Consider the following 19,377-nt stretch of genomic DNA (forward strand, 5'->3'; position numbering starts at 1 on the left):
GATGTAATTAATTATTAGCTCTCCTTTCATGCTAAATAGAGGACTACTCCTGGGGGAATTCTGTGTCACTACACATGTGCAGAATTCATCTCGTGCGCAGAATTTTTTTTTCTCTGCAGAAAACACATTCTGCCGGAGAGGTGCTGCAGTTATGCCTTTCGCCCACCAGGGGTTGGTGGGGTGCTAGAGCAGAGAGCAGCCACTCCCGAGCAGGAGCAGCCCAGCTGTGGATAGGGAAGAGAAGAGGCTGCATTTCTCACAGCGCCCTACCCATGGGGCCAGTCAGGAGGCATGGGATGGGGATGGGGGGGGGGGGACGACAGTGTGGGGCATATGGGATTACTGAAGGGTCACAGACTGGGGTTCAGAAGGGCAACATTGCCACATGGGGAGGAGGGCGGCTGAGTGCGGATGCAGGGAAACATGGGAACAGGAAGGTGCAAGGACACATGGGGACGGGGGAAGATATGTCTGACTGAACGAGTTGTTAGGGGTCAGCCAGGCTCTGTATGGGAGAGGCTCCCTAACTATTTCCCCACACACACACCCAGAAAAAAGAACCATGTTCCATACTTCTCCCACTCACACCCAATGACCCTCCAAGGTCATACCCAGGCTCCTTCCCAGCAATTACTTCCCTCCCCCTCAACTCCTCTGTCACACCTGACTCCAAGCCTTGCACTGCTTCTGAGGGGTGAGGGAAATAGGTTTCTGTATTGTAGTTTAAATGTATTATTACTCAAAGTTCTGTATTAACATGCCTAGGAAGGAATCTATTTGTCAAAAAACATCTGAATCTTTTGTTGTCTATATTGTTACAAACATACTTGCAGACAAGTGATAATATTTTGTTATCAGGACAATTAAAATATGAAGAATTTAATTTTTTGTTGCAGAATTTCCCCAAGAATAAGAGGACCTACATTAGGAGCAAGAGAAAGACAAACAAAAGTATTTCAAGAACCTCTTATTGCCTTTTATGTCCCTTGCTAGGTATAATTCATTTTGTGTCTTAGCCTTTCTAATTTTGTCCCTACATGCTTATGCTATTCTTTATTACTCCTCCTTAGCAGTTTGTCAAAGTTTCCTCTTCTTGTAGGATTCGTTTTTTGATTTTCGGGTCATTAAAGAGCTCCTGCTGGAGCCACATTGGCCTCTTATTATTCTTCTTATCTTTCCTCTGCATTGTGATAGTTTGCAGTTGTCTCCTTAAAAAGTGAAAAGTTAATAGTTGCAAATTGTTTTTGCTGCTTATCCACTACTTACCCAATACTTCAAGTATAAATTTTGTATATTGGAGCGGGCCTTCATTACCAGGCAGAACTTGTGCTTCATACTCTGCAGCATCACCAGCGTTTAACTTTTTGATGGTAAAATTGCCAGAAGATGTCTCAAGCTTTCCTCTCTCTGCTAAGCTAGAATAATATGTAGGTGACCCAACACCATCTTCCCATTCAGCCACTTTATCTTTTCTTTTCATCCAGGTAATTTCTTTTATAGTTCCGATAACTTTTGGTGAAAAAGTAAAATCTTCTCCCACAATGGCAAACACAGACTCTTGATCTTGAGACTGGGTGCATACTATGTCAAAAAAGAAAATACATTTAATCGGTCACAGTTATCTAAACTATTGTTCGAGTCATTCTGTATCCATTCTATATAATATTACACACACACAAATGATGGTAAAAGAACATTAAGACTGCAAAGTCAAGCACACAAAAGCCCAGACCACCTTTATTCAGCCTCCTTGTGAAGATACATTACGAGACGGTCTCCATTTTCCTCCTCAACTCCCAATCTCCCCTGCAGCCAGCCTTCAGTCCCCTCAGCTTCTTGTCCCAATCTACTCTTCTAAGACAGACAGGCAGTTCAGCTCTTCACCCATCTATACTCAAATCAGGCATCTTACTCCTCCATGCTTCCTAGGCACCAACAAGGGGGCATTGAGAGCACAGAAGAGACCCCTGCTCTCAATTCCAATACCTATATCTGGCCTGCTCTGGCCCAAGTACACAGCAGCAATTGCAGGGAAAGTCCTGCTCAGCCCCTGGCTGAAGCATGCTCAGCATGGATGGAATTTTCAGAGTTTTTAGTTGCAAAGCTCTATCAAGCTCGTACTAAGTATGTGTGAATTGTGATTTTTTTCCCCCAAAGGCTTATAACTTGGCCAAATTCAAGCTGATTTTCAAAAGGCACATCCCTGACACAAAGGCCCCCCTCTCCTGCCAAATTTCAAGTCCCTGCTCCAAAAGCATGGGGCACCAGCACTGTTCAAAGAAAAGGTCACCAGAATTCAATATGGGCAAAACAATGCATTCTCCCCCGCCAGCCTTGTTCTCAGAAACATCTGAACCATTTTGGCTAAAATCTTCCAAAAATGTTCAGCCTGAAGCAGACACCCATCAGGTAATGTGGCATTCCTGAATGCTTAAAGTTTGGCCGAGTTACAAGCAACTGAAAACAGGATCTTATAATGGGAAATGTGTGGCAACCTTAGTAATTGATGATGCTCTCAAACCTGCCTATAATTCTATTTAAATACTAAAAACAAAGAATCCTGGAACATGTTTGAACCAAAACAAGGCTGAAAGAGAGAGGATGGGAGATTTTCCCCACATGTTGCTGAAAAGTGTTACAAAAGAGACACAAAAACCTACCTTGTTCACCATTGTAACAAAATGAAGATGAGCTGGCAGTGGTTACAAAATTGATTCTATAGCAGAGTTTGGTAAGACAGCTAGTGACAGTCACTCCTAGCCATGTGGCTAGAGCAGGTTCAAGGAGGGGCAGGTGGGAAGGCTACTGGAGGCAGGGCTGTCCCTAGGGGTGTGCAGGGCCTGTGACGACGCCCCCCCCCCCCCCCGTGCCAAGGTCCTGCCCTCACTCCACCCCTTCCCCCAAGCCCCCCTACTCCACCTCTTTCTGGCTTCCGCCCCCTCCCCCGAGCAACGCCAACGGGGCGGGGCAGAGCGGGACGGGCTGGAGCCGGGTTATTCACTGCTGCCGGCACCAGGCCCCCCGCTAGTCTCCCCCAGGCCACCCTGAACCCCACATCCCAAAGCACAGGACCCCCCAAAGCATGGGGCTCAGGGCAGTTGCTCCAATCCATCCTATGGACAGGACAGCTCTAACTGGAGGCGTGCTGCCTTCTCCCACAAATGAGACAGAATCCCAGGCTCCACCTTCAGGCCCAGATCCTGCAAAAGCTTACGTAGAGGTTTTAACTTTACACACACAAGCAGTCCCACTGAGCCCACATGGAGAAATGTTTGCAGGATCAGGGTGTGCATCCAGCTGCCTGCTGCTCTCCTCCTCTCACCCCATTAAGAGGCATCTTAAATGTATTTAAATTGTCCCCAATGTGACCTCAGGGGCAAATATAACAATAAATAAAACAGTTACAAAAACAACAAACTGAGAAAACAAAAAATATTTGCCTCAGCCATAGCTACATGTTTACCTCTTCCCCACCTGTGACAGTAGCACTGACTACTAGGGTCACAGGAGTACCGCAATAGCATATGTTGATACAATTTACTACATTCAAGTCCTGTGTGCAGCAAGGACTTGATCCTGCTCCACTGTAGTCAACAGGAATTTTGTCGTTGACTTCAAGATCTAAATGAGGATCTATTGCAGCCAAGTAACATTTATTTAAGATTCCCAGTGCACAATAGGGAAGTTTCCCCTTTAACTGCGATTATGGTTAGAACAAGTGACTCAGAATCTTAGAATTCTGCGGAGGACAATGTCTTTAAGCGTAGCATACCCCCAGCTCTCCCCACCCCTTCTGTCCATGGCATTACTGCTAAAACTCCACAAGCCCTTTCCATGCCATGTCCCATGGGCTGGCTACTGTGAAAGGCAAGGCATGGGAGACAGCCTGGAGAGCACCCTCTCAATGCTCAGTTCTGGCAGACAATCATGGTTCCGGTACTTGGTTTGCCTGTGCATTTCTGTTTCCCTTCTCTATGCCTCATACTTCCCCTATGCAGGGTGGATAAAAATCGATGATTTTTTTTAATCGGTTTTTTTTATTTAAATCGGATTTTTTTGTTAAATTGCTTTTAAAAGAAAAAACCTATCTAAAGATAGTATTAATTAATATACATTATAGCTCAGATAGCTCAACATGGAACAAGGATTATAAATTCTAATTCTATAGTATGAGACAATATATTCATTTAATGTTTAAGAAAAGTTTGGTAAATGAGTTCCATTAGTTCATGGATTAGGGACACAATCTTATGGCGTTCCGGGGGCTTTTGTATAGATTGTTTAGGTTAATCTTTCTATCTACCCAATGAGACTCAGTGCTCAGACTAGAAGATACCATCAGAGATGCTTTGTTTTGCAATTCTCAAACTGTGGATTTGTGTCTCCAGAGATAATATGCTTGTTAGCAGCAAAAAATGTTTTTGATACATAGATAAATAATATATAGAGGTGAGAAATAACAGACCTCAACCCTATTTTTCCTCCGCAAATTTGTGTAGACAGAGTCAATCCCTCTAAAAGTGCAAAGTTTCAAAAAGTTCAATAAATAGAAGATTGTTGAGGGCAGAATAGATCTGGACAAGGAGAAGTCTGGAGATAAACGTGAGAAGGAAGGGAATAGAAACAAAAGTCAAACTGTTTGAGCAGCATATTCCAGAAGTACTGAGGTCTTTCTGAGTGTAGCCATCATTGATTTTAGGTCTACCATGACATTCTCTCACTAGAAGGGAAAACCTACAATGGCAGCAGGCCGTAAAAGAGACCCAGTTTGGGAATATTTTAATGAAGTTCCTCTACCCGTGGGTAAGACAGGCATGCGTGCAAAATGCAAACAGTGCAACAAAGAAATGCAAGGCCTGGTTGCCAGAATGAAACAACATCATGAGAAGTGTTCCTCCTCAGGAGGAAGCTGCGTTGAAGATGATGAAAGGAACATGTCTGAACATACAGGATCTTCAGGTTGGTAAACTTTTTTTATTTCATACTTCTTTCTTAAAGACTGGCTGTCTCCCTTCTGGACTATTCTTGAATTCTCATGTCTGAGCAAAAAATATAGCTGTTACTCTATGGTCCTATCATTTTAGATGCAGTTGTGATAAAAAATAAATAGCTGAAATAGGCAGATCTTCCTTTTACAATTTCATCTATAAAGTAGTTCTGAGCGTCAGTGAATGCAATGAGTAATACTAAATGAGCACTATGGGAATAATAATTAAATAGCTGCATTGACTTATTTTGTTTAGAAGAATCCATCATCAACATACAGGACTCTGAAGACTATCCACCTTCAAGATCACCATCATTTTCTATAGTTTCAGAGTTATCTGCCAATGATAGTGTTTCAGTCACATCATGTATGTCACACAGCCATAGTATATCACCTATAGCAAAAATTAAAAAAAATGTCCATCATCCAGAAACAACCATAGATAAATTTGTGATAAGAACCAGCAGATTACAAAAAGAGGTAATTGATGAAAAAATTGCCCAGTTTGTTTATGCAACAAACTCTCCTTTCCGTATGATTGAGAACTCACACTTCATTAACACGGTTCAGTCATTAAGACCAGGATACAGTCCACCCAACAGAGCAGATGTCACAGGCAAATTACTGGATAAAGTGTAAGAGAAATTGAGCAGTGTGCAAAAGGTCTAGAGGGTAAAATTGTTAACCTGAGTCTTGATGGGTGGAGCAATGTCCACAATGATCCTGTTGTACGTGCTTTTGTGACAACAGAAGAAGGGAATGTCTTCCTTACAGAAACAATTGATACATCAGGAAATGCACACACAGCAAAATACTTACAAGAAGTAACAGTAAAAGCTATAACAAACTGTGAAAAAAAATTCAAATGTCTAGTGTGCAGCTTGGTCACAGACAATACTGCAAATGTATCCAAGATGAGAAGATATTATTTAGAAGAGAGTCCCAAGCTAATAACAAACTGTTACAGTGCTCATCTGATGCACCTCCCAGCGAAAACTTCAGTGTTCCAGAAATAAGGCTAATCTTGTTGAAATTGCAAAATTCTTCCGTAACAACCACTTTGCAGCAGCTGCCCTGAAAAAAGTGGGAGAAGCCAAGCTAACTCTCCCACAAGACGTGCGATGGAACTCAGTAGTGAACTGTTCTGAGCACTATATCAAGAACTGGCCTACTCTGATGACAGTTTGTAAACAAAATAGTGAAAAAATAGATGGCACTATCACAGCCAAAGTTCTCAACATTGGGCTTAAGAGAAATGTTGAACACATGCTGAGTACCCTGAAGCCTATTTCTGTAGCCTTGAACAAAATGCAGGGAAATTGCTGTTTTATTGCCGACACTGTTGAAATTTGGAAGGAACTGAATGAGATCTTAAAAAGAGAAATATGCAATGACAGAGTTAAATTACAAGCATTAAAAAACCGAATAAGACAAGCACTATCTCCAGCTCATTTTCTTGCAAATATTCTCAATACTCAGTACCCGGGTCAACCCTTAACTGCTGAAGAAGAGGAGCTGACTATGATATGGACATCCAGCAATGATCCCTCCATAATAATAAACTTCAGAGCTAAGGATGAACCATTCAAGAAATATATGTTTGCTGATGACATTTTAAAGAAAGTTACTCCAGTAAACTATTGGATGTCACTTAAGCACTTGGATTCAGAGACTGTCAAAGTGATAATCTCACTTTTAACAACAGTAGCTTCTTCTGACGGTGTAGAAAGAATATTTTCTTCCTTTGGACTAATTCATTCCAAATGGAGAAATCGGTTGGGACCTGAAAAAGCAGGAAAGCTTGTTTTTCTTTTCCAGATTATGAACAAACAGGAAAATGAAGGTGAAGACGACTGAGTTAGCTGCAGAAGCCAATATTTTAAGTTTCTCATGTTGACCTGGCTGAGATAATGGATTTAATTTTTTATTTGTTTTTTTTTAAATATTTCATTTAACTATTTTAGTTAAAATAAATTTTAACAAAAACAAACCTGATGTTAAAAAACTTGAATGTTTAACTAAATTCAAAAATTCATATGCTTGTTTTGTTAAAATATTATATGTTTGCTGTTGAAGAAAAAAATCCAGAATTTATAAAGGTTGTTGTTTTCAGTTAAATAAAACAATTTAAATGTTTGTCTGGTGATGTTCTCCTCCTAATACAGCATGGCAAGAAAATCCTCCAAATATTAATGATTAACCTGTTGAACTGGAGATAGTTCACCTCCCAACGACTTCATAATATCTGCTTCAATTACCTTTGGTAAATGAAATAACCAAACAATCGTTCATTTTCTGATATAGCTGTAAAACTAATATGAAAAATTTTCAAAATCAATCACTTTAAAAATGTATATAGTGTGTACCTTCTAAAAATGAAACCTACATCTATCTCGGAGTTGTGAAGAATATGTATTAAGGTTATAACACTTTTATGAATGCAATTTTATGTATAATTCCATGATTAAACTGAGTCTTCCTGATTCAATCAAATCCACCCTGCGCCTATGGCCTTTTTAAGACCAGGTGACTAACTCTGAACACAATGCTCAGGTAGAGTATATGCCATTGATTAATCCCATGCCATTGTAACATTTCCCATATTTTTCTCCATCCCCTTCATACGGTTTTCACATCCTATCTGTTTTCAAGGACCGGTGCTGCCCAATGTCAAAATGTTCATTCAACCAAGTCATCTTACATCAACCTAATTATGGCAGTGAACACACTACAGCCTTGCTCCTGCCCATGTAAGTGCTCTACTACACCGACATAATAACTCCACCTCCACAAGAGGTGTAGTGCTTATGTAGGTGTAGTCAGGGAGTCAGGGCAACACAGTGTCCCTGTAGACACCACATTACTTGCATCCACTGTTGGCTGTCATTCCTGTCAATTTCATAGCTCCCCTCTTCAGCAGGGAGCTCACAGCTGGAGCTGTGAAATTGACAAGAAAGGCTGGTCAATGCTGTGCTCTGAACCCTGTGCTGGGCTCACAGTTCGAGCTGTCACCCAGGGCGGATGGGGGCTCCATTTGTGAGCCCCGCTACCACCCAGGCTCTCATCTTGCCATGGAGCTAACCACCTGGAGTCCGGCTCCTGGGGAGCTGAGAGCCCAAGCTCTCAGCCACCCACACTGACCCTCAAGTCAGTGCAAGTGCTCCTGATGAGGACACAGACCACTGACGAAGGGGGATAGAGTGGACATGAAAAACTACAGTCATTACTGTGGTGGCTGTATGTCGACCTAAGTTTGTGGTGTAGACATGCCCACAGCGTAGTAGACACTCACGGCCCTGAAAAGTTTATGATTTAAGCAGACAATACAGACAAAGGGTAGGGAAAAGCTCAGTAAATTGTATTTGCCAGCTCTCCTTTTGTCCTGAGTCCATCCCTGCCATGCAACTTCCTTCTCCTCCTTGAGACCCATTAAAGTAAAGGGGGAGAATGGAGGGGAGGGGGAGAGAGAGACTAAAAGCAGAGGGACAGTTTCTCTCCATGGCCCTTCCTTGACTTGCAGGAGCTCAGCTCTCCTCACAGTTCCTTCTCCTCCTTGGCTGGTGAAAGGAAGACTCACCAGGCAGGGGAATCTGAATGGGGAGGGACAGAGGGAATGTCTGAGGCTCCCAACCTTTCCTGCCAGTGGCTGAATTAGCAACAGGACCAAGCTGGGGAAGATGGCATCCTACCAGAGCTTTTATATCGTGATGCCAACTTTTCCCAACCTAGCGCTAAAAATTTCCCAAATCTGGTGAAAAATTCCCAGATAAAGTTTTTTACAGTGCTTCTATAGCCTGGGAAATTTCCCAAAACCTGGGAATTTTTGAGTAAAATGTTTTGAATGAAAATTCCCAGATTTTGGGAAATTTCCCAGGATACAGAAGCACTGATACTAGCTGGGAAATCTCTATTCACCCTCAGAGATCTTCCACTTCTGCCCTCCACCTCCCACTGCCTCTTTCATCTCTAAAGGGAGAGGGGATAAGACCTGCCACTCACTCCTGCCAGCCCGCTTTCCAAAGATAAACAACATATAATACAGAGATGTTGCATAAAATCCCTTTAGAAATGACTGATCTACTAAAATGCAGTACATTACATCAAGCATTTCAACATTTTCCACAGAAGAACCACCGCCCATTTCTATTTGTTTATGCATCAGTAGAAATTTTCCATCCTGGTCAACTTCTCTATTACAGATGAAATGAAGCCACTAACTCTTTTTCTAGACCGTCTAATGCAGAGATTTTCAAACAGTGGGTGCACCCCCTAGCAGGGTACAGAAGGACATTCAGGGTGGGAGGAGGGGAGTGGTGACACCAGGCAGCTTGGGCCAGACCCACATGGCAGGGCTCAGGTAGGGAGCACCACCTCCACCACTGACTCACCTCAGCAGGCCACCTAGCCCGTGGGTCAGTCTCAACTTCCACTGAAGCCACCATTTTTGTCTGGGTAGGGTGGTCGGGGGGGGGGGAGGAGACAACCAAAATTGTAACTCAAAGAGAGGGGCTCAGCTCAAAATTTTGAAAACCGCTATTCTAATGTGCGTGGTGGTGTGACATTTTTTTCTCTTCACACACACACAGAAGTGTAGATGGATTTTTTTTCTGATGTATAATTTTGGGGGGAATGTTATCTAGACACCATTGAAACACACTTTTGGCTTTAACTCAAAAAAAAAACCAAGGTGGGTGAGGTACTTTTATTGGACCAACTTCTGTTGGTGAGAGAAACACGCTGTCGAGCTACACAGAGCTCTTCTTCAGGTCTTTAAAAAAAAACAGCAATTTTATTGTGAATTTCCCTGTTTATTTTAATTAGTACCAAAAGTTTAAATTGGATTGGTGTATAAAGGCAATCGGATGAGGATTCCTGCTCTGCAAACCTTATGAGATGCAAAAACTGGGCTTTTGTGCTTAGCAAGTCCACAGGAAGTGGTTGGGTGGTGGGGAGGTATACCTTGGTGATAAGGGGCTCCATGCACCCCCAGAGATCTACCTGCCAAAATTTGTCAGATTGGGGTCTCAGTGCCCAAAGTGTGCTAAATGGCTTACTAACAAATAAGGAGGAAACGTTCCTGCTGACACTGCAGTTTTAGGACAATTTTTTTATCAGCCTTTTTTTTAATGCCATAAATGTCAGCAGAGCATTGTCCCCATACCAGCCTTCAACCAGGAGCTGGTAAACCGCAAAAATCAATTTAAAAGAGAGCACAGAAATTAAAAGTTGTTTTTTAAAAAAATATTAAAATTAGGACTGCATACGAATAGTAACTATTTTTTCATTAAATCACTTGCAAATACATTGGCTGTTACATGATGGGCTATTTTCCAGCCCAAACCATTTCAGTTTCAGTGGAAGTGGAGGGGGTGGGGTGGTAGGGATTTGTGCTTGGGTGATATGGAGTAGGGGATGGTAGAGGAGACTGGAGAGAGGGGCAGAAAAAACTTTTATCCAAATTGAGAATGCAAAGTGCTTAAAATTTTGTATCTAGGAAATTTTTAAAAATTTAAGTTTTTAACATAGATAAATGACTCCTTTTCCCTGTCCTCCATGTCTCCCCGTCTTCTGAACCACTCAGTCATCTCCAGCCTCCCCCTACCACCTCTCCCGCCATTCTCCCATCCATTCCTCCTTCAGTCTCCTGATACCCTATGCTCTCCTTAGTCCCCTCCACCCACTTCCATGTTCATCTCTGCTGCTTCTTTTAATTAAAGATTGGTTATTAAAGATGACTCATAACAACAAAGTCAGAAATCTTCTGTATCTCCACCTCCAAAATAAAAGTCCAGTCTGATCCAAATTTTGCAGCTCACTGCTAAAATGACCCCAAACAAGACCTCTGAAGCCAGGACTCTGGGGCAGTTTGGATATAGATCTGAATTTTGCAGCCTGAGCCACTTTCTTTAGTCTTTATATTCTTGGCTTTTTGTTCCTTAAACATTTTCTTAGCTTCCATTTCACATCTCCTTTAACAAAGTTTATGCTCTATGCTAGCAGAATCCACTAGGCTGAATTTCCAGGTTTTAAGATTAATGCTTGTGCCTTTGCCCTTGAACTCCACCCTTTACTTCCTAGTTATTCTGAGCTGCCCTCATTTTAAAAATCCCCTTCCTGATGCTCAGTGCTCTAGTCTACTGTCTGGGCATAACCACTGTTGGGTCTTGTCTACATTATGGATTTTTTAACCCTGAAATTTCTCAGTTACCACCGGCTCCACTCCAGCAGCGCTAGCAGTGTGAGACAAGGCTCTAGGCAGCTGACAGCATTTAGCCACTGTAATGTCTAGACACTTGAGCAATGTTAGATGACACGGGGCTAAAATGTTGGTCTACACTAGCACTCTCACTGATGCTATCCCTGGAAGTGCTACCCCCATGCTAGCCCCAAGGGAAATTTTAGGGAACAAAGGCAACTGTGGACACAGCCTTATTGCCACAGCCTCGCCTACTTTCTGTGATAACTCTTATTACTCAGAATTAAGCCAAAATTAGTATCTCCTTTGTTTGCCTTAGAACAAGCTACACTTCAAGTCACCCATTATTAAAGTTCTAACAGAGGCCTGATTGATCTAAACACCCTCACACTTATTATTATTATTACATTGTATCTTTATGACCAGAGAGTTTTAGCCCTGCATACTCCACCTCATGCTCTCACCACCCAGAAAATCTGTGTAAGATGCTGCACCTCATTGGAACCTTATTACTTGTTATTCATTCACAATCAATTAGAAATGATTGATGTAACAGTTCCCTCCCTCCACACTAGAGGGAGCTCTGTGAAACGCAGAATCTTGTCCTTTCCACCAACAGACAGTCCTACAAAAGGTATTCCCTCACTCACCTTGTCTGATCCTGGGACCAGCACAGCTACCACAATGCTGCTAACATTTAAGCAGATAGGCAAGGAGGTCCTGAGGAGTAGCTATCTTGTGTGTCTATACTGCATTTTGGAGTAAGTGGGAGGAAGCTTCGCAGACAGGCTGACAGACTCAGGCTAGCGGGGCTCATGCCTGTAGCTATAAAGACAGCTCTTCTAATCTGTGGCTCAGGCTGGAGCTTGGGCTCTAGAGTCTAGGGAGGGGAGTGGGCTTCAGATCCCAAGCCACAGCTTCAAACGCTGTCTATACAGCTATTTTTAGAGCACTAGCACACGTGCCAATAGCCCGATTCTATCAACGCAGGCTGGGAGGCTCACTTTGCTCACTCCAAAATGAAGGTAGACATAGCAAGTGGCCAAAGCAGTGTTTTTGTGGCAAAAAGCTTTAACCACACTGTGAACCACGGGGGCCAAAGAGCTATATGTGCAGCTCACAGAGGAATTTGGCCCATAGCAACTTACTCTAGAAAGACTGGGTTAGTTTGACAATACACATATTAACCAAATAATTCGGTTTTTTTCCTCCCTTGTCATCCAGCAAAGGGGAAACAAGGATTTATGCCCCTTTTTGCTTATTTTTTAATCTATAAAGAAGGGCTGTAAAGGTTTTTGTTTGTTTTGTGTTTTGTGTTTTTTTTCCTACATTTTTTAAATTAGAAATTCAGGTCTTGTCTGCCCTGTTTATCCTGGAGAACTCAATGGAGAATTGATGGTTATATGGGATTACTTCATCATAGATATGAAGCAGTGAAACCGGAATAATTGAAAGGGAAAGGAATTTTCATTCAACTGTGTAAAACAATCTGGTTTTGTTAACACATTTAATTCTGTTGAAAGAAAATATCTGATTATTAAAGAGTCAATTTTCCTGCCCCTACAGTTAAAAACTGAAACAATTCCCAATAGATCTGAATCACCCAAGGAAACATCCAACAAAATCAAAGACCAGATGTTCCTCATATTTGTAAGGTAAAAGCAAGTGGAATAATAATTTTTTAAACAAAATATCTGTTTTTTTTTAAATTATCAGGTTTTCCTTATCTATCATAAAAGGGCAAAGGAGGGCAGAAGACATTTCCCCCGCCCCCCCAGGTCTCCTTTAAATTGTGGGGAAACAAAGTGTGTTTGCTTTACCATGAGAGCTGCCCACCACTATCCTTCTGTCCACTTATTATCAACATAGAATAAAGTACCTCTCTCTTTCATACAGGCTGCATCGATTTAAAGAACATTCACATCTCCTCTTCTCCAAACTGAAAGAGGAACAAAAGGAAACCCTCCCTCCCCAAACCTAAGTACTGAGAAAATATATCAAAATTCAAATGATCTTAGGAAAAGACTAAGGTTTTAAATGTCAGGTAAAAGACAGGTAAAGTGGTCCAGGAACAATGGAGAAGAGTTTCCTAACTCTTGAGAGAGCATCCACCAGCCAATGTGTCCACATGTCACAGTGTGAGTGTGTGGAAACATTATTTCTTCAACATATCTATTTACCTCTCCTCTGTAATCTTGGCATGAAACTGTGGCCCTGCTGAAGTCAATGGGAGACTTCAATAAAGCCAGGATTTCACTCTTGGTATACTCATTTGAGCCCTGATCCTGCACCCATGCAGAGTAAAATTTATTCACTGGGGTTCTGTGAGTGTGCAACAGTCCATATATGAACAAGTGCTAGGAACAGGACCTTATTTGGTCTAGAAATGCCAGTGTGCTTCTACTGTGTGTACTTGGCATTTCTAGAACATTATCACCTTGCCAAGGAACTTGCTACTTTCATCATCAGTGCCATTTTGGGCAAACACTGGCAAGGGCAGGGGACAAAAACAGACAGACTCAGGAAGACAAAGCAGACATAGTGTGGCTTTAAATTCTTTTAAAGGAGGAAGCACTTAGATACTATATTGAGGTGGGCCAGAGAGGTGGCAGCTGGTGAGCTGTGATTTCAGTTTGTGATAAGCAAGAATTGTGCCCATCCTACTATTTTTGTTACCCTGTCGCCCCCACCCTGATCCCCTTATTTACCTCATCCACCTGTTATGTGCTCTTTTAAAATGTAAGCTCTTTGGGGCATGGAACGTCATTTGCTATATGTTTCTTCAGGATCTAGCACAATGGGGCCCTGACCTGGTTGGCCTGTACGTGCCACTGCTATTTAATTAATATTTACTTATTCAGATAATTTGCTATCTTTCGAAGAGTGAATAACTAAAAACAATGTGATACTGGAATATAATTTATATGACGCTGACACACACCCAGATCTATATCACTGCCCAAAAACCTGCTGAAAATCAAGTCCGCAGGTCTAGGGTACAGACACCAAGATCCTGACCCTGCAATTAGATGCATGAGGGTGGACTCCTGAGTACCTGCAGAGCACCACTGACTTTATATGGTGCAAGTGCAGGGGTCCATCCACATAGAGATCCAGTTGCAGAATAGGAGCCCACAATGGTTATAAAATGAGAGAGGCTTATCTCCAGAGACCTTATATGGAGCCCAGGGAAGGTAATCTCAAGGGATGGTTTGAAACAGTTAGTAATAGAGCAAAGACAACAAAAGGTGACTTTGTTCTTATATCCCATTTTATATACTCAGGAAACTCCCAATTAAACACAAAAAGTCACAAGCAAGTCTCCTATGCTAAATAATTAAATTAATATATAACATGAATCAGAATTCCTGTTTCAAAACATCTATTTTGGTCAAATTAGCTTAAAATGTTCTGATAGCAATGATCCCTTTTCTTTATCATCTGACGAATCTTTTCAAATGGGTAATTTTCAGTACAGATAGCCTTTAACGCTAATCAAGTAGAAACCTGAGAGGCACCTGATATATATTTCTTATCCTGACAAGTTATGTCAAAAGTTTGTATCTCTCCAGGCAGAGGGAGGAAAATGTCACCTATCTGATATTTAATGACAAATATTACTAGTTATTTAAGCACCTGCCAAAATTCCAAATCGTACTTTAAAGTAGGTAAACCAGACAGAACTCTTGTGACTGATAATTTTTGTTTTTCAAAGAAAAGTAAAAACCCAGAATACAAAGCATTCACCATTTTATCAGTAACCAAATCTAACTAAAGCCAATGAGCCAGTGGCATAGAAGGCATGGAGTATAGTTTCCCAGCCTCTGCAGTGCTACTATGATCACAACAAACCTTCACCTGTTCCTAAAAGAAACCATGCAAGGTTGCTGTCTGCCCCCAATTTTGTGGGGTCATCCTGAATTTACTAGAGCCATCCTGGAAATACTGGTATCAAGCAGCCAGGAATAATTCTGTCACATTCAGTATTTTCATCCCGCTCTGATTAAGACATGCCAAATATGTCTAGAATTTCTATCAACAAGAGTGAAATTTTTAACAGCCCTGAGCAACATAGCTGGGTTGACCACAGGGCCAGATTTACATCTTACCCACCCCTAGGCACAGCATCTTCAGCACCCTGATGCCTACAGCTGACCTCCATGTTGCACACGGTTTTAGAGAGGTAAGGCACCATTAGAACAGCATTCCTAGGCATGTGCCTAATGTTCCTGATTGGAAACCCAGCCCTCGTCTACCTACATTTTAGGTCTAGACCAGGCCTCAGTGATTCCAGATTAAATATGCTCATTTTACAGGTCAATTTTTTTTCTTCCTAAAGGTCAGCCCTGCAAAACTCCAGCTGGATTCTTTCTGCCACATTCATCATCACCAGCACTAAAATTCTCTGAGCCAAGATAGGCCCTTAACGATATCTGTGTAATTCCATTTTCCTCAGTGGGTTTACAGAGGTGTAAATGTTAGAAACCTAAGCCGGAGTAGTCAATCAGCAGACGATGGGCCAAATCCGGACCTCTAGACGCTTTTGAACAGACCCTGAAATCTGATTCATAGATTCTAGGACTGGAAGGGACCTCGAGAGGTCATCGAGTCCAGTCTCCTGCCCTCATGGCAGGACCAAATACTGTCTAGACCATCCCAGATAGACATTTATCTAACCTACTCTTAAATATCTCCAGAGATGGAGATTCCACAACCTCCCTAGGCAATTTATTCCAGTGGTTAACCACTCTGACAGTTAGGAACTTTTTCCTAATGTCCAACCTAAAACTGCAGCAAGGGTGGTTAAGCCCATTGCTTCTTGTTCTATCCTTAGAGGCTAAGATGAACACGATTTCTCCCTCCTCCTTATGACACCCTTTTAGATACCTGAAAACTGCTATCATGTCCCCTCTCAGTCTTCTCTTTTCCAAACTAAACAAACCCAATTCTTTCAGCCTTCCTTCACAGGTCATGTTCTCAAGACCTTTAATCATTCTTGTTGCTCTTCTCTGGACCCTCTCCAATTTCTCCACATCTTTCTTGAAATGTGGTGTATAGAGCTGGACACAATACTCCAGTTGAGGCCTAACCAGCGCAGAGTAGAGCGGAAGAATTACTTCTCGTGTCTTGCTCACAACACACCTATTAATGCATCCCAGAATCATGTTTGCTTTTTTTGCAACAGCATCACACTGTTGACTCTCATTTAGCTTGTGGTCCTCTAAAACCCTTCAGGGCGGCCGGAGCCAGGGAGCAGGGGGACCCCCTGTGCTGCAGAGTGTGCGCCGGGTCTAGTGGAGGGGAGGGAGAGGGGGACGGAGCGGGGGGGGAGAAAAAGAAGGGGGGTGGCCAGCGCTTCAGTGGGGCGCTCGCCACACGGCCCCAACCGCCGCGCTGCTACCGGGAGGGCTCTGCGCTGCTCCGGTTGGCGGGGAGGGAAGGATGTGGGCTGCCCTGCCAAGTCTGCTGCAGGGCGCTCCCCTTCTCCATGCCACCACCCCTGTACAGGGCAGCCGAAGCAACGGGGAAGAAAAAAAAGAAAAAGCGGCCATGCCGCCCTAGGTTTGAGCAGAATGCCGCCCCATAGAATCTACCGCCCCAAGCACGAGCTTGCTCGGCTGGTGCCTGGAGCCAGCCCTGCCACTGCTTCTCCCTTATTCACAAGGCTCATTAGCCTATCAAAGAAAGCTATCATATTGGTTTGACATGATTTGTTCTTTACAAATCCATGCTGGCTATTCCCTATCACCATACCACCTTCCAAGTGTTTGCAGATGATTTCCTTAATTACTTGCTCCATTATCTTCCATGGCACAGAAGTTAAACTATTATTACTTTCTCTGGAGTCTTGACCTTGACTATACCCTGACCATGAAATTTGGACCCTGTCAGAAAATAATTGACTACCCCTGACCTAGGTCTTCATCCTTCAAATGACTCCATGTGTGCACACACCCGCACTGAGACCCAGTGAAGTTGGTGGGTAATGCCCGGGTTTGGCCTTGTCAATTGCAGGTTTGAGATCTTAGCAAACAATTCTGTTCCTGAGACACAAAGAGGAACAGACTTCAGCTCGCAGTGGTGTGGCCCCTGTGGGGCTGGCAAGCATTCAGATTCCAGAGTCATAAACTTTTTTTTTTTTTTGCACAACTGGCACCGATAAGGCACTGGCACAGGCAGGGAGCAGCTAGCCAAAGCAGGAAGAAGCCATTCTTCTGGGCGCATCCCGGCCGCCCCTGTAATTGCAGTGGGAGCTGGCCCGACCCTTCACTTTGAGTCAGACTGAACACAACCTCTCCTGGTTGAGAAGAGGCGTCTGACAACTAACAATCCCAGGAAGACCCCTCCACCCGCTCCCACGAATAGCTCGGCCGGGTCCAGGGCGGGCTCGGACTGCGGCTTCCCAGTCTCATTCCCCCGGGCCCCGCGTCAGCAGTTCCAGCTCTCTCGCAATTCCCGCCCAAGCGAGGCCCGGACCCCGGGGCGAAGCAACCCGCTCTGCGCAGCGCTGCCGCGGGGCGGGGCGGGACCCCCGAGTCTGCGGGGAGCTTCTCGCGCGCGGTCCCGGCGGGGAGGGACGGAGGCAGGAGGGACCCGCCCTTACCCGGCAGGGCGCGCAGCAGCAGCAGCCCGAGCGCGGAGAGGCGGCAGGCGAGCCCCATGTCGGCTCGCGGGGTCAGACGGGGGGGAGGGGGCGCGGCGGGCTCGCTCCCCTCTGCTCCGGAGCCGCTCCGCGACACCAACCCAGATGGCGCCGCTCAAGCGAGGTGCGGCCCCGCAGACCGAAACTGAAACCAGCGACAGCGACGCGCCGCCGCAGTCGGGAGCCGCCCGTGGCCCAGTGTTTTCCCCGGGAATTGAAATGGGCGGGAGGTGTTCGGATGTACAGGGGTGTCAGGACCGATGAGGGGTGAGACTGTGAGGGTGAAGGGGGGAGGGCTGTCTGGCGCCGTGGGTAAAAACGTTTCATGATTATTTTGTTAGATTTAACTCATGTTTTGAAATCCTCACACACATTAAAGTTGAGTATCAGAGGCGTAGCCCTGTTAGTCTGGATCTGTAAAAGCAGCAGAGAGTCCTGTGGCACCTTATAGACTAACAGACGTATTGGAGCATGAGCTTTCGTGGGTGAATACCCACTTCGTCGGATACATGCATCCGCCGAAGTGGGTATTCACCCACGAAAGCTCATGCTCCAATACGTCTGTTAGTCTATAAGGTGCCACAGGACTCTTTGCTGCAAATTAAAGTTGGCTGCTCAAGCCTTCTATGAAGCACAACATCTACATCCTTCTTGGTTTCTTGTTAAAATGTTGTATATCTCTGTTAATGAACTTCATAGGCATGTGCACAGGTGTGCACAGGCACACCCTAATGCCCACGGGCCAGATCCAGCCCCTCAGGGCTTTGGCTCAGCCCAGGAGCGGCGCCAGAAACCTAGGCAGAATTCGGGGAGCGGCATTTTGTGCGCTCCCCACAGGGCACATGGGAGCTTCCGGTTCCGCTCCCGTCGCGCCACCGAAGAAGGACCGTCCGCCAAAATGCCGCAGGCGACGGCGGCAGTCATTGAGCTGCTCAATTGCCTGCCGCTGTTTTCCACAGCACGTCGGCAGAAGGTCCTTCTTCGGCAGCACGACAGGATCGGAACTGGAAGCTCCCGTGCGCCCCGTGGGGAGCGCACAAAATGCCGCCCCCCGAATCCTGGCGCCCTAGGCAACCACCTAGGGTCGCCTAATGGAAGCGCTGGCCCTGGCTCGGCCCGTGGGATTTGCCCCCTGTGGTGCTCCAGGCGCCACGCTGCTCTCAGAAGCAGCCGGCACCACGTCCCATGGGGGAGGAGGGCAGTGGGCCCCATGTGTTGCTCCAGGCACCGCCCCCATAGCTCCTATTGGCCGGGAACGGGGAACTGCAGCCAATGGGAACTTCGGTGGAGGTACCTGGAGACGTGGCAAGGGGGGGCCAGGGCAGGCAGGGAACGCACCGCTGCAGCTAAGTGATGCTGGGCCAGAGTCTGGACCCCTGCACCCGGCCCCCCAACTCCCTGCTCTGAGCCCCCTGCCTGCACCCTGTACCCCTCTTGCACCCCATCCCCCTGCCTGCACCCTGTAACTCTCCTGCACCCCAACTCCCTGTCCTGAGCCCCCTGCTGCACCCCTCCTGCACCCCACCCACTGCCCTGAGCCTCCTGCCTGCA

At 44.7% G+C, this 19,377-nt stretch overlaps 1 protein-coding gene across 14 annotated transcripts in view; it reads right to left on the bottom strand.

Moving 5' to 3' along the window:
• Positions 1–17,976, bottom strand: part of CD58 (CD58 molecule) — a 67,343-nt gene extending 49,367 nt beyond the window's left edge. For 11 of the 14 annotated variants that reach the window (XM_039482662.1, XM_039482656.1, XM_039482638.1 and 8 more), the window contains exons 1-2: positions 17,788–17,976; positions 1,267–1,581 (exon numbers count right to left, since the gene is read on the bottom strand). In XM_039482662.1, coding sequence (XP_039338596.1) covers positions 1,267–1,581; positions 17,788–17,845 — 373 coding nt within the window. In that variant the 5' untranslated portion in view covers positions 17,846–17,976. The remainder of the gene's footprint in view (positions 1–1,266; positions 1,582–17,787) is intronic. The other 3 variants (XM_039482574.1, XM_039482598.1, XM_039482565.1) reach the window with 1 other exon arrangement.
• Positions 17,977–19,377: the final 1,401 nt, after the last annotated feature.

This window comes from Mauremys reevesii, linkage group 1 (assembly GCF_016161935.1).
Source record: "Mauremys reevesii isolate NIE-2019 linkage group 1, ASM1616193v1, whole genome shotgun sequence".
NCBI lineage: Eukaryota > Metazoa > Chordata > Testudines > Geoemydidae > Mauremys > Mauremys reevesii.